This window comes from Chenopodium album, chromosome 9, assembly GCF_948465745.1.
Source record: "Chenopodium album chromosome 9, dcCheAlbu1.1, whole genome shotgun sequence".
NCBI classification, from domain to species: Eukaryota; Viridiplantae; Streptophyta; class Magnoliopsida; order Caryophyllales; family Amaranthaceae; genus Chenopodium; species Chenopodium album.
The window spans coordinates 6,726,381-6,738,833 of NC_137842.1; the positions used below are offsets into that span (position 1 = coordinate 6,726,381).

The 12,453-nt window shown below is 33.8% G+C and overlaps 2 protein-coding genes across 2 annotated transcripts; both read left to right on the forward strand.

Moving 5' to 3' along the window:
• Window positions 1-1,139: 1,139 nt before the first annotated feature.
• On the forward strand, window positions 1,140-3,297 carry LOC145558333 (benzyl alcohol O-benzoyltransferase-like). The gene is made up of 2 exons (XM_081619546.1): window positions 1,140-1,673; window positions 2,218-3,297. The coding sequence occupies exons 1-2, from the start codon at window positions 1,224-1,226 to the stop codon at window positions 3,097-3,099; spliced, it is 1,332 nt and encodes a 443-aa protein (XP_081475672.1). The 5' UTR covers window positions 1,140-1,223; the 3' UTR covers window positions 3,100-3,297.
• Window positions 3,298-6,905: 3,608 nt separating this feature from the next.
• LOC145559494 (benzyl alcohol O-benzoyltransferase-like) lies at window positions 6,906-11,615 on the forward strand. The gene is made up of 2 exons (XM_081620912.1): window positions 6,906-7,358; window positions 10,734-11,615. The coding sequence occupies exons 1-2, from the start codon at window positions 6,906-6,908 to the stop codon at window positions 11,613-11,615; spliced, it is 1,335 nt and encodes a 444-aa protein (XP_081477038.1).
• The last annotated feature ends 838 nt before the right edge of the window (window positions 11,616-12,453 follow it).

Sequence of the window (12,453 nt, forward strand, 5' to 3'; positions counted from 1 at the left end):
TATTAATTTTTTAAAATCTACACTATGTTTTTTAAACAAAAAATAATTGTCACTCTATTTTTACACAAATGAAAAAAAAAAAAAAAAAAAACTATTTTTTATGCATAACAATAAAATTATTCAAAATCATGCAGTTGCATTATTCAAGTCGTACGGGTTTAATCTACTTATTTCTAATGATATCAGACAATTTTTGCTTGATTGCTCATTGAATATTTTCCGATAAGAACTATAATGAATGCATATCATGAAATGGATTTCAGGTAAAACATCTCAACTTACTGTATATACTACTGTCTAGAATAGTTTTTATAAAAAAAAATGTTTTGGTGTAATTGTGTAAAAGAAGAAAGAAAAAATTATATATTGATAGAGTAAACGATTGAAGGATGGGTAGTGTAGAAAAATTGTACATAATTAAAGTATGAGAGACTAGTGAAACATGTATGTGTATACAATTTAGAATACAACAATAACGGTCTATTCTGATTAACTGAAATGAGCTTATATGAACTGAACTAAACTAGACTGATTAGAGCTAAACTAAACTAAATATTTTATGAGAGAAGGAAATTAAATTAGAAACTGAAGTTAAATGAGCTGAACTGATTGGGGCCAACTGAGCTGAATTGAATAGAAAATAAGCTGAAGAGAACAGGTTCAGTCGAATTTTCTAAATGCTCAAATACAAAAAATTACACGAACTTTTAGAAATACAGAGAGTAATCAACTGCTGTGTACACTCATTGGCCTCATGGGTTAATGGGTAAGCTATTAGTATAATGTAAAATAAGGGTAGATGCCAATTGTCAAAGAAAGTTGACGTCTTTGAATAAACGTAAAGAAAATTGTTAGTGTTTTCATGGTCCGTCAACTTGCATTATTGAGGCTTGGCATCATCTTAGCACCTTCCCAACTTTGACGAAAATACGCTCACATATGAAAATATACTCACCAACTCATGCACCCACCAACTCCATCCTATCCACCCCTTTTTCATTTATCCAAATATTTTCAGTGTTAATACGTGGCCCCAATTGTTACCTTTAATCCACCTAACTCGTCCACTAAACACACCACTTACATACCATTATATATAGACGTTACATAGCACTAGTATTTCTCAAGCAACATAAAAAGTTCATAGCCCTTGTTCAACTATACACACCAAGATATATATAACCTTTTTATAATCAAACTCCAGGGTTAATTTATTTACCAATATGTCTCTTATGACACAAGAAACGACTCCCCTAGTGTTGAACGTAACACGAGGGGAGCCTGAGTTGGTGTGTCCGGCTAAGGACACACCACGAGAACAAAAATTGGTTTCGGATATTGATGACCAAGAGGGTCTCCGGTTCCAAATGCCGGCTATTATGTTTTACCGAGCTGACCCTTCCATGCAGGGTAAGGACCCCGTGAAAGTGGTCAAGGATGCTCTTGCTAAGGCTCTTGTGTTTTTCTACCCTTATGCTGGTCGACTGGTAGAAGGATCAAAGAGGAAGCTTATTGTCGATTGCACCGGTGAAGGTGTACCCTTCATCGAGGCTGAGGCCGATGCTACACTCGAGGATTTCGGTGAAATTCATCCTCCATTTCCTTTGGAAGAGTTGCTATATGAAATTCCCAACACTGATGCTATGGTTGGCACTCCCTTGCTCATAGTTCAGGTACATATATACTGTTTTATTGTCTAATATTCTTAAATTCCTTATACTTCTCAGTTATACACAAGTATATTGAACGTTTATCCCTTAAAGTCGTTAAAACAACAATTATGTGTTTGCATTGCTATCTAACACCGACTACACTTATAAAATTTTTACTTTAGATAAATAAATTAAAAATTCATCATTTATGGAATACCTCCTAATCTTGTGAAAGATAGTGCACAATAAGACCTCACCATTAGTTGAAGTAGGTATATTTTTCCTTCCACCATAGCTTAAATATTATCGAAATAAGATAATAAAGTTGGTCTTATGTACAACTCTTATTTCTGTTAGTTACATTCAACATTCATAAATTTATTATGAACTAAGTACGACAATCATGACAATTCAAGAGAACAAATTTAAATTGTTCACGTAATAAAAACAACACTTGTTTGTTGGATATTTTCCTACTTACCATATTATTTCATATGTTAATGGTCCGTGTTAATTAGTCGAATAAGAACAAATTGTAATAATGTATTTGTTCGTTATGTGATAGGTAACCCGTCTCAAATGTGGTGGATTCATAGTAGCCCTTCGATGCAACCATGTCATAAGCGATGGCACGGGCGTAATGCAACTAATGAACGCGGTAGGTGAGATGGGGCGGGGCTTTGCCGCCCCATCCATCCTCCCGGTATGGGATCGTGAACGCTTACTCGCTAGAGACACCCCAAAAGTCACCTTCCCCCACCCCGAATACGACCAACATGAAGAAGTCGATCACCACTCGAATGGTGAAGCCGACTTAGTCCAAAAATCCTTTCTCTTTGGACCAACCGAGCTTGCTGCCCTACGTCGCCATGTCCCTTCACACATCAAACAATTCTCCACCTTTGACGTCCTTAGCGCTTCCCTATGGCGTTGTCGTACCATAGCACTCGGGCTTGACCCCGAGCAGGAAATTCGTCTTCTCTTTGCTGTGAACGCAAGGGGTAAGTTTAACCCGCCCTTAGAGAAGGGGTACTACGGGAATGCTTGCGCATTCCCGGCCGTTTGCGCTAAGGCGGGTGATATATGCAAAAATGACGTAGGATATATTTTAGAAAAAATAAGGAGCGTTAAAAGTGAAGTGAACGAGGAATATATGAGGTCTAATATGGACCTTATGGTAACAAAAGATAGGCCACATTTTACCGTGCATCAAACATACGTGGTGTCCGACCTAAGGCATTTAGGGTTCGCGGATGCTGATTTCGGGTGGGGAAAGCCCGTATTCGGAGGGCCGGCGAGTAATGGGTCGATACCGGATGCTAGCTTCTTTATTTCCTTTAAGAACAAGAAAGGAGAGACTATGGTCATGGTGCCTGTTTCCTTGGCTCCCCCTAAAATGGATGTTTTTATTAACGAATTGAGAGGGATGCTTCAAACACAACTTTAAATTTTCGGATTATTATGTATTTTTTTTAATGTTGTTAATTACTTGGTTTCTTAATCTCATTACGTGTTAGTATTACCTTTTCTATAAATGTTAGCCCGTTTTGAGCTGTAATGTGTATTATATTGCCTTTGACATTGTATATGATCTAGTTGTAACTCATTTGCAAGCAATATTATTACATTGTTCAAATTATCTTTATATTGTTATCTTTGACAAAATGTTTTTTAATTTGCTTAAATTTAATTAGAGTTTCTAGTCAATAGTCAATGTTTCGTTACACCTTTTCAAAGGTCACTTTTGCCACTAATTGCCAAAGCCACATACTCTAACAAACGTAATTGCATTTATGTTCACATGATTTCATTGAGAAAGTAGTCAATATTGGCAACGAGCAAACAAGGAGGTTTGATAAAACTTTACTTATCAACAAGCTCAAGCTAATTTCTAAAGTATTATGCTTATGAAGGAAGTCCATTGGTAATTCACAAAGTATTGGGTGCAAAGCCGCGCCTAATATTTTGTGTGTTGGCAACTAATTGTACGTATTCATTATCAAATAACATATCATATCCTCCAACAAGTTGCGTTATAAATATCCTCTATTAAATAATACACATTCTCCACCAAATACTATGTATTATATATATATATATATATATATATATATATATATATATATATATATATATATATATATATATATATATATTTGCCACACGAATTCTTAGTGCGGCCAATACCTTTTCTTGGTAATTTGATAGTGTATAAAGTAGGTTGAATCCATGCGAAAGCAATGTGGATAAAAACAATAGTCATCTTTGTTACGGAATAGAATGTAGTCAAAACATTAAATTGGTCTAAATGAGCATGGCTTCTTTGATTAGTAGACAATTTTGAATTAAAACTTTAGCTTAATATTTACTTATGTCTCCATCTTTATTTTATTGCACTTATTATATAAGTATAATTATAAGTATAATTATATATCATGGTTTCGTTTTTTCATCAATGATTGCAAAAACAAATACGGAGTAGAAAAAATGTGTCTTTGGATAATATTATTGGTTTGGATAGCGACTTACCAATCGAGATCACTCACAAAAAAAAAATCATCCATATGTTCATCTTCTTTTACAACAAATTTAGCCTAAAGAGGCTTTGAGACTTTACTTAGAGTTGAAGTATCATTTTCCAAAAAGTAAAAGGTTCTTATCAAAAGATTATATTTTCTAAAAGATTAATATAATCGTAAAATTGTCCTACATGCAAATAATCATTAATTTGTGACTTTGAAATTAATAAGATCTCATGATTCCATTTTTGTCGTCCATGGAAATATCGGTTTTGGAATCATAAAAATGTGTGTATAGTTGTAAGTGAAAAATTTATTTGGGGAAAAAAAAAATCGAGTCCAAGAAACTGATTTTAATTTCTTTTCTTTTTAGAACCCTAGAGTTCTTGATACCATGTATGAGTATTTGGGAAAAATACGGCTACCCTCAATAGAAAGCCTCGGCGATGTATATATATATATATATAGATACATACATAAGACCTAATACACTGAAAATGTCGTTCCATCCTACCTTATATACTCTAGTAGTTCCTAAATATATTTCTAAAACTTATTAAATTTATTATTTGTTTTATAAGGATAAAATTGATAATTTGATGTATTTGTTTGAAAATATAGCCACCACATGTAATGTTAACCATTAATAATTTTTATGTATATATAAAAAAATAAAATTATAATCATCACCCGCTAAGCATCCGATCCACCCATTTCACCCGCGGATGACAAATAGATCGGATGCGGGTGATGGGTTTTGCGGGTGGATCGGGTGGAGCAGATGGAGTGGGTGGATTCGCATCCGACCCGAATCTGATCCTTTGTCATTCCTAGTGTTTGTTTAGGTAAAATATGTTTGGGTCAAATTGTTCTTTAATTCGGATTGGTTCGGGTTGGGTCAAATTCGGGGTGAAATAATAGGTATGGTAATTTTGACTATTCAATGGCTACCCAAAAATTCTGATCATTGTATTATTTTTCAATCTAAACCCTTTATCTTTTAGGAGAAAATCTTACCCATTCATTTATTTGACTTTTTTTTTAAAAAAAAAAAAAAAATTCAAAGCAAAAAAAACCAATTAAAAACTGCTATTACCTAATTTATTTATTTTTTTTTTTTAAAAAAAAAAAAAAAAAAAAAAAAAACTGCTTCTCCATTAACGTACTTAAAATTAACTTCTTGAAATACTCCGTATAAGTTTCAATTTTCACACGTGGTTTCCACGGACCTTTCTTTCAATAGAAGATTGGTTAATTTCCATACACGTAATATAATAGCATCAGGAGTACAGTTCTAATTATAAAATCAAATAGCAAATACAGAATAACTATATACTCGGTAGTGTTAGATTACAATTTATATATAGATGAAAAGTATAAAGGACATGATTAATGGTGAAAATAGACGGATAATGAAGTTTTGATTTCTGTTGAACAAGACCTTTGATTTTTTGAAGATAAATTCATGGTAAATGGAGTAGTATGATAAAGTAACTAATTTTTAAATTAATGATAATTGATAAATAAAAGAATTTGTCAAGTCAACTGAATGAATGATGTTTATTAAATAATGACAAATGTACGTTTATGATTTAAAATTACAATGACTACAAAATTTATGTAGCTATCGTAAAATTGTCCTTGTTTCTTATTACTATGTGTTTTGAAATTTGTAAAGTCCTTATGTTATTACTTGTTATATTTTATTTATTTGGTGTTGTTTGGGCTCCGACCAGGTCTGAAACCCAATTTGATCCTGTCCATCATCCATTAGTCATTAAAAGTACAGATTAATTCTTAATTTGGCCAAGTTTTGTCACTTAAAAGTACATCTATAAATAGCAGCCAATGCTTAATGACAGATAAAATTTTCTAATATCTCTCATTCTCTCTCTATAAAGTACATTTCACGGACTAGAGAGTCGGACGGGCATTTCCGGGTCAACCCCTTGGGTCAGCTTACTATCTCTTTCTTGCAGGCATAGCTCAATCTCAGACATCCCTGCAAGGCGTAGCTCAAGTACGTTCGAACGTTGGACATCAAACCTTAAACATCTTGATACCCGAAATACCTTGCACCGAGTAGAATTATGTTTCCAGAAATAGATGTTAACCGATCAATTATTTTATAAATGACTTTTCAATTCTTATAAATTTTATTTTATTTTCAATACTTTAAATGTCAACCAAACGAACACTAAATAAAAATGTCTCTAATAAAAAGTTGGTAAGATAATAATAAAAACATCATGAGTATAAATTGTAGGTGTGAATGCCTTAATTATAAAATGCTCTATATCATATTAAACCGGACACACAAGCAAACGTGTATGGATGAAAATTAGTCCAATTTTAAGAAAAAAATGCGTGTTATTCCTACAACACTTGAGTCTAAAAGAGTATTTATCTAAGATTGACAAAATACCAAAATACCGGCGCATCTTACCAACCCATGCTACCCCAGAACCACACCAACCCCAACCCTTTATTTTATACTAGTAACACATAAAATAATATTAGTACGTATTAATATATGATATATGACGTGATCTTAATGATAGCGTTACTCCATGCACCTAACACAAAAAAAAACATGCACATAATATTCCATGCATATATCTAGACGTAATTAACTAGCCTATTTTCTACAACTTACATCTATAAATGTTATGGTCATAGCTTTCACGTAGCACACTTAATTAATTTCAAAATACTTGAGAATTGATCTATCATTATGGCTCTTATGGCGCAAGACACTACTCCCCTAGTGTTAAATGTAACACGAGGGGAGACGAAGCTTGTATGTCCAGCTGAGCCTACGCCACGAGAACTAAAACCACTTTCAGACATCGATGATCAAGAGGGACTCCGATTTCATATGCCAGCTACTATGTTTTACCAGGCTGACTTTTCCATGCATGGGAGAGACCCGGTGAAGGTTGTAAAGGATGGGTTAGCTAAGGCTCTTGTGTTTTTCTACCCTTATGCTGGTCGGCTAGTAGAGGGACCAAATAGAAAACTCGTTGTTGATTGCACCGGTGAGGGTGTACCCTTCATCGAGGCTGAGGCAAATGCAACACTCAAGGATTTTGGTGATGAGATTCATCCCCCATTCCCCTTGGAGGAGTTGCTTTATGACATTCCTGGCACTAATAGAATGCTAGGCACTCCTTTGCTCATAATTCAGGTACTTTGTATTAAATATTTTACGTACTGAAAACAAAATTGGATCTAGTAGCAGGATCCAGTCCAGGTCAGACCTGTGTGATCCCTAGCTAGCTTTACACCCTTAATTGATCTGAATTCGATAATATAGTAAATATAATACATAGGTTTTTATGTGTGTCAGTGTGTGGTACTAGCTTGTACAATGATTGTTGATAATTTTTAAACTATAGTATGATTATGATTATGATTTTAAAACTATATATAGTTCGGTAATTTTCAAACTTTAGTACCAGGGCCTTTTTATTAACTCCACTTTATTTCCAATTACTCATAGGAATAATTTAGTTTATCAATTTTGTTCTAGATGAATGAGTCTAGTATATATGTTGGCCACAAAAATAAGTTATAGAATAATATATTCTTTAAAAAATTTAGATTCAAATAGTTTTAGTTATAAAAAGGTCTACAGATTAATTTATTGTTAAATAAGTAATAATATGTTCAATAATTCAAAAACAAAAACAAATTATCATACAACTTCATATTTATTAATAGTCTATCAATAGTGGGTTATATGTCAACTATCTAGCGAATAGATGTAGTAAACATTTTAGTTAAATTTATATACATTGACTCAGTGACTCTCACAAAGTTCAAAATTTTAAAGAATACTAAAACTCTAAAACAAACACAATGAAATTTGTCAACTAGTTCAACATCACTAAAGTGGAATAAATTTGCATGCACACTCAAAATCTCAGAAGAAACGCAAAGAACTCTGATTTTTCTCATACCAAAAACTTACTTTATTTGTTTGGTTCAAAAAATGATATAAATTCGGAATCCAGATTAAAACTAGGATGGCATGGATGCCGGACTTAATGGACAAAAAAATTAATTGAAAAAAAAAATTAAAATTTTCCTTTGAAGTGGAACCCTCTTGATTTCATGATTTAACATATATTTATATAAAAACAATAATTATCAAATTAAATAGTAGCAAGTTCAAAAAAAAAAAAAAAAAAAAAAAAAAAAAAAAGTAGAATATAACCTTACAAGCTTGGTATTTCATATTAAATGCAAGCAATTAGCCTAAAGGCACATTCAATAACAAAAATAAAAAAAAGCCCGAATTATTAAATAAAATTAACATGTTAACCAAGTAAGCAACTAATCACAATCATGTAAATTGCAGAAAGAATTATATTAATTGAATGACACATAATTTTAAAAAAAAAAAAAAATCATAAATAAGATTTTTAAAAAAAATAAAATAAAAATACCTGATATGCTACTGAATAAGCTAGTAAATTAGAATATGATTGCCCTCTTATTAAGTTACTAAATAAAGTTCGTACGATGCACGGTTTGTTTGTATTTTTTCAAATATAAAATATTATATTAATATGTATTTATTAAATAAACTTTGCGATATTCGCTTGCTTACTACTTGAATTTCTTTATTATAAAATGAATTATTAACTTTGTTTCTCATATTTAGATAAAATTTGTAATATAAAAAGATAATATTTTATTTCACAAAGTTTTATATGTGGCTGGTCATAGCGTGTGGTCGGGATTATTTGGTCAGGAATTACTTGGTTGGTCAAGGGTTACTTAATCGATCAGGAGTTACTCAAACGGTCAGGGGTTACTTGATATGTGTTTGGGTGTGTCTCAACCGGCCACACGATATGGCCAACCACGAAAATGTCAGGGGTAGGATTCAAACTCAGCTTCCTTATGAGAATGGTTCGTCCCTCAACCAACTTTACAAACTTTGTTTAACAATACTCGTGAATCTTTAATAATATATATAATAGTTTATAGGGGCGTAAGTTATAAACATAGGCTACAAATTTGGGCCGTGGAGGCCGGGCCTCCACCAGCCCCCCCCTCTGCCCTTGGCATGGGGATGAAGATAAAACATGATTCTTAATACCTCGTCTTTAGTTGTTGTTTGAGAATTAATTTTTCTTTTTTCTTTTTATTCGAAAGCTAGAGGTGCAGTGTGAGCCATATCCACCTCCTCGGCTCCCGCTTAGGTTGGTATACATGTTATTAGTCAACTAGTATCTAGTATGATCTGATTAATTGTTATACATGTTAATAGTCAACTAGCTAGTATATACGAGTATATGTTATATTCCTTAGAAATGTCAATTTAGTTGTTTGATGCGGGTATTCCACATAAATTAGTATTTTTAATTTTGACAAACACGTACTATTTAAAAGTTAATTTTGTTAAACACCATTTTCGAAGTTAAAAGCTATCATTCACGACTTCACGTTCTACAATTTAATTAGGTAGCCATTACATTTTAAATTAAGTAGTGTTTTTTCTAGTCAAAAAAAAAAAAAAAAAAAAAAAAAAAATAAATAAAAACAACAGAGAGTAGTGTTTTAACTTGGCCAAAATACAAAGAGTACACCTAGCTACTCCAAAAGTTATTGCCGACATATATCTATAATGTCACTCAAAACACTAAATTTTGTTGCTGCTTTACATCAAGTACTTGACGCTTATCTTCAATTCATTTGAAAGGGACATATATCGTGTTCTATATAGTTCGTGATAATGTTTTTTTTTTAAACCCACAATGATATGTTACTTAATAATAGTGGTCCACTAAGTATTTCATTTTATGTGGTAGAATGATTGAGACGTAAAATCACAGAATGTAATTGATTTACTTTTTTCAACGAAGGATCAATCCATCAAATTAAACTATTTGGCTTTTGCAACTCCATAGAATTGCTTAGGCTAAGTCACAATCTTAGAAGAGTACACTGTACTAGCAGCACATGACTTGGTCAACGCCGGAAAAATTAAGTCAACTCTCACTTTCCGACCAAGGGTAGTATCTTACAACATTTAGCTTTTATAAGGTAGTTTTTTACAACATTTTTTTATAAGGCAGTTTCTCGCAAAAAAAATGCTTTAAAAGGTAGTTTCTCACAAAATGTCCTTGATTTTTATTTTTCCCATATAAATTGATCATGGTAATTTCTAATTTGTGATCAAAGTTTGTAAAAATTGGTTTCATAGAAGCATTATTAGTTACAGTCTTAAAGACCTAAGTTAATTTGGGATAGAGAATTGGAGGGAAAACTTGTGAAGTTTAATTCTGATGTAAAATAATTTCACAAAAAACACCAAAAAATGGATTTATACACATAATAATCACGCACCTTTTTTTTTTTCATGGGATAGCATAGATTAATTAGCTAATTAATCAATAGCGGTCTTCAATTATTTTTCTAGCATAAATGAAATATGGAGTGTAACAAATAAAATGAAATAAAGAGTGACATCTAAAGAATAATATTAATAATCACCAAGTACATTTAATTTGTTTGTTTTTTATCCATAAATTTAATTTGTTTGTGATAGGTAACCCGTCTCAAATGCGGAGGATTCATAGTTGCCCTTCGAGCAAACCACACCCTCAGCGACGGAACAGGCATTATGCACCTAATGAACACCGTAGGCGAGATGGGAAGAGCCTTTGCCACCCCCTCCATCCGCCCTATTTGGGATCGCGAACGCTTATTCGCTAGAGAATCCCCAAAAATCAGCTTCCCTCACCCTGAGTATGACCAACATGAAACTAACCACCACTCCAATAATGGTCAACCCAACTTGGTTCAACAATCCTTCCTCTTTGGCCCTACTGAGCTTGCTGCCCTACGCCGCCATGTACCACCACATACTAAACAATTCTCCACCTTCGACGTCCTTAGTGCTTCCCTATGGAGGTGTAGGACCATAGCACTTGGACTTAACCCTAAGGACGAGGTACGTTTACTCTTTGCTGTTAACGCAAGGAACAAGTTTGATCCCCCACTTGAAAAAGGTTATTATGGAAATGCATGTGCATTTCCGGCTGTCTGTGCTAATGCAGGGGATATATGCACCAACAAAGTTGGCTATATTTTGGAGTTAATAAGGAACACAAAAAATAATGTGAATGAGGAATATATGAGGTCTATTATGGACCTTATGGTAACAAAAAATAGGCCACATTTCACGGTGCATCAAACGTATGTGGTGTCCGACCTTAGGCATCTAGGGTTTGCAGACGTGGATTTTGGGTGGGGAAAACCCATTTACGGAGGGCCGGCTAGTAATGGGTCAGTACCGGATGCAAGCTTCTTTATATCTTTTAAGAACAAGAAAGGAGAGACTATGGTTATGGTGCCCATTTCCTTGCCTCCCACATCAATGGATGTTTTTGTTAAGGAATTGCAGGATATGCTTCAAGCTCACCCCTAAATGCTGGTCTTTTCTAGTATATTGATACAGTTTAATTTTGTTGTTGTTGTTGTTGTAAAATTGTATTTTACAATACATAGTAAGCTTGGTTATAATTAGAACAAGTTGTAGAAACATTGTTGTTCCTGTACTATAGCTAAGGTCACTTTACAAGTGTAATGTGTGAAATGCATGTATTGGCTAATAATAAGCTTGGTTTTCATGGTGTAATGTGTGAAATGTATTGACTAAGTTTATAGATACAATGTTTCTGCTTCCTCCTGCGGGGAGGCAGAAACATTGTGCTGCTGGGCAGCCTGCAACCCCGCGCCCGCAGCTTCCACCTGCGGGGAGGCAGAATCGTGGTGCTGCTGGGCATCCTGCACCCCCGCGCCCGCGGGTTTCACCTGTGGGTCTAAGCCCGTGCCTCTGTGAACCTCACCATTATGCCCATATGCCACCATAACATCATTAGAATCCTCAAACTTAATAAAATCATCATGAACCTCATAACCCGAATCAAAGTTTTGAGGCGCTATATTCACATCATCCGGAGTAGCAAACGGAAATACAGTTTCAATGAACTTAACATCCCGAGACACAAAAAAACCTTAGATTCAAGATCATACAAGCGCCACCCTTTCTTCCCAAAAGGATAGCCCACAAAAACACACTTCCGACTTCTACTTGCAAACTTATCCCCATTAGTTTTCTGATTATGTGCAAAACATAAACACCCAAAAGTACGAATGGAATCAAACATAGGGGGCTTATCAAATAGGATTTCGAATGGGGTTTTATTTTGTAGCAAGGGGGTGGGAGTACGGTTAATTAGATGAGCCGCGGCAAGGACACACTC

What these genes read in the sequence shown, in the direction of transcription:
- LOC145558333 (XM_081619546.1), top strand. Translation starts at nt 1,224, where the DNA reads ATGTCTCTTATGACACAAGAAACGACTCCCCTAGTGTTGAACGTAACA. An exon ending in CTCCCTTGCTCATAGTTCAG is followed by an intron (nt 1,674 to 2,217) that starts GTACATATATAC and finishes GTTATGTGATAG; the next exon opens with GTAACCCGTCTCAAATGTGG.
- LOC145559494 (XM_081620912.1), top strand. Translation starts at nt 6,906, where the DNA reads ATGGCTCTTATGGCGCAAGACACTACTCCCCTAGTGTTAAATGTAACA. An exon ending in CTCCTTTGCTCATAATTCAG is followed by an intron (nt 7,359 to 10,733) that starts GTACTTTGTATT and finishes TGTTTGTGATAG; the next exon opens with GTAACCCGTCTCAAATGCGG.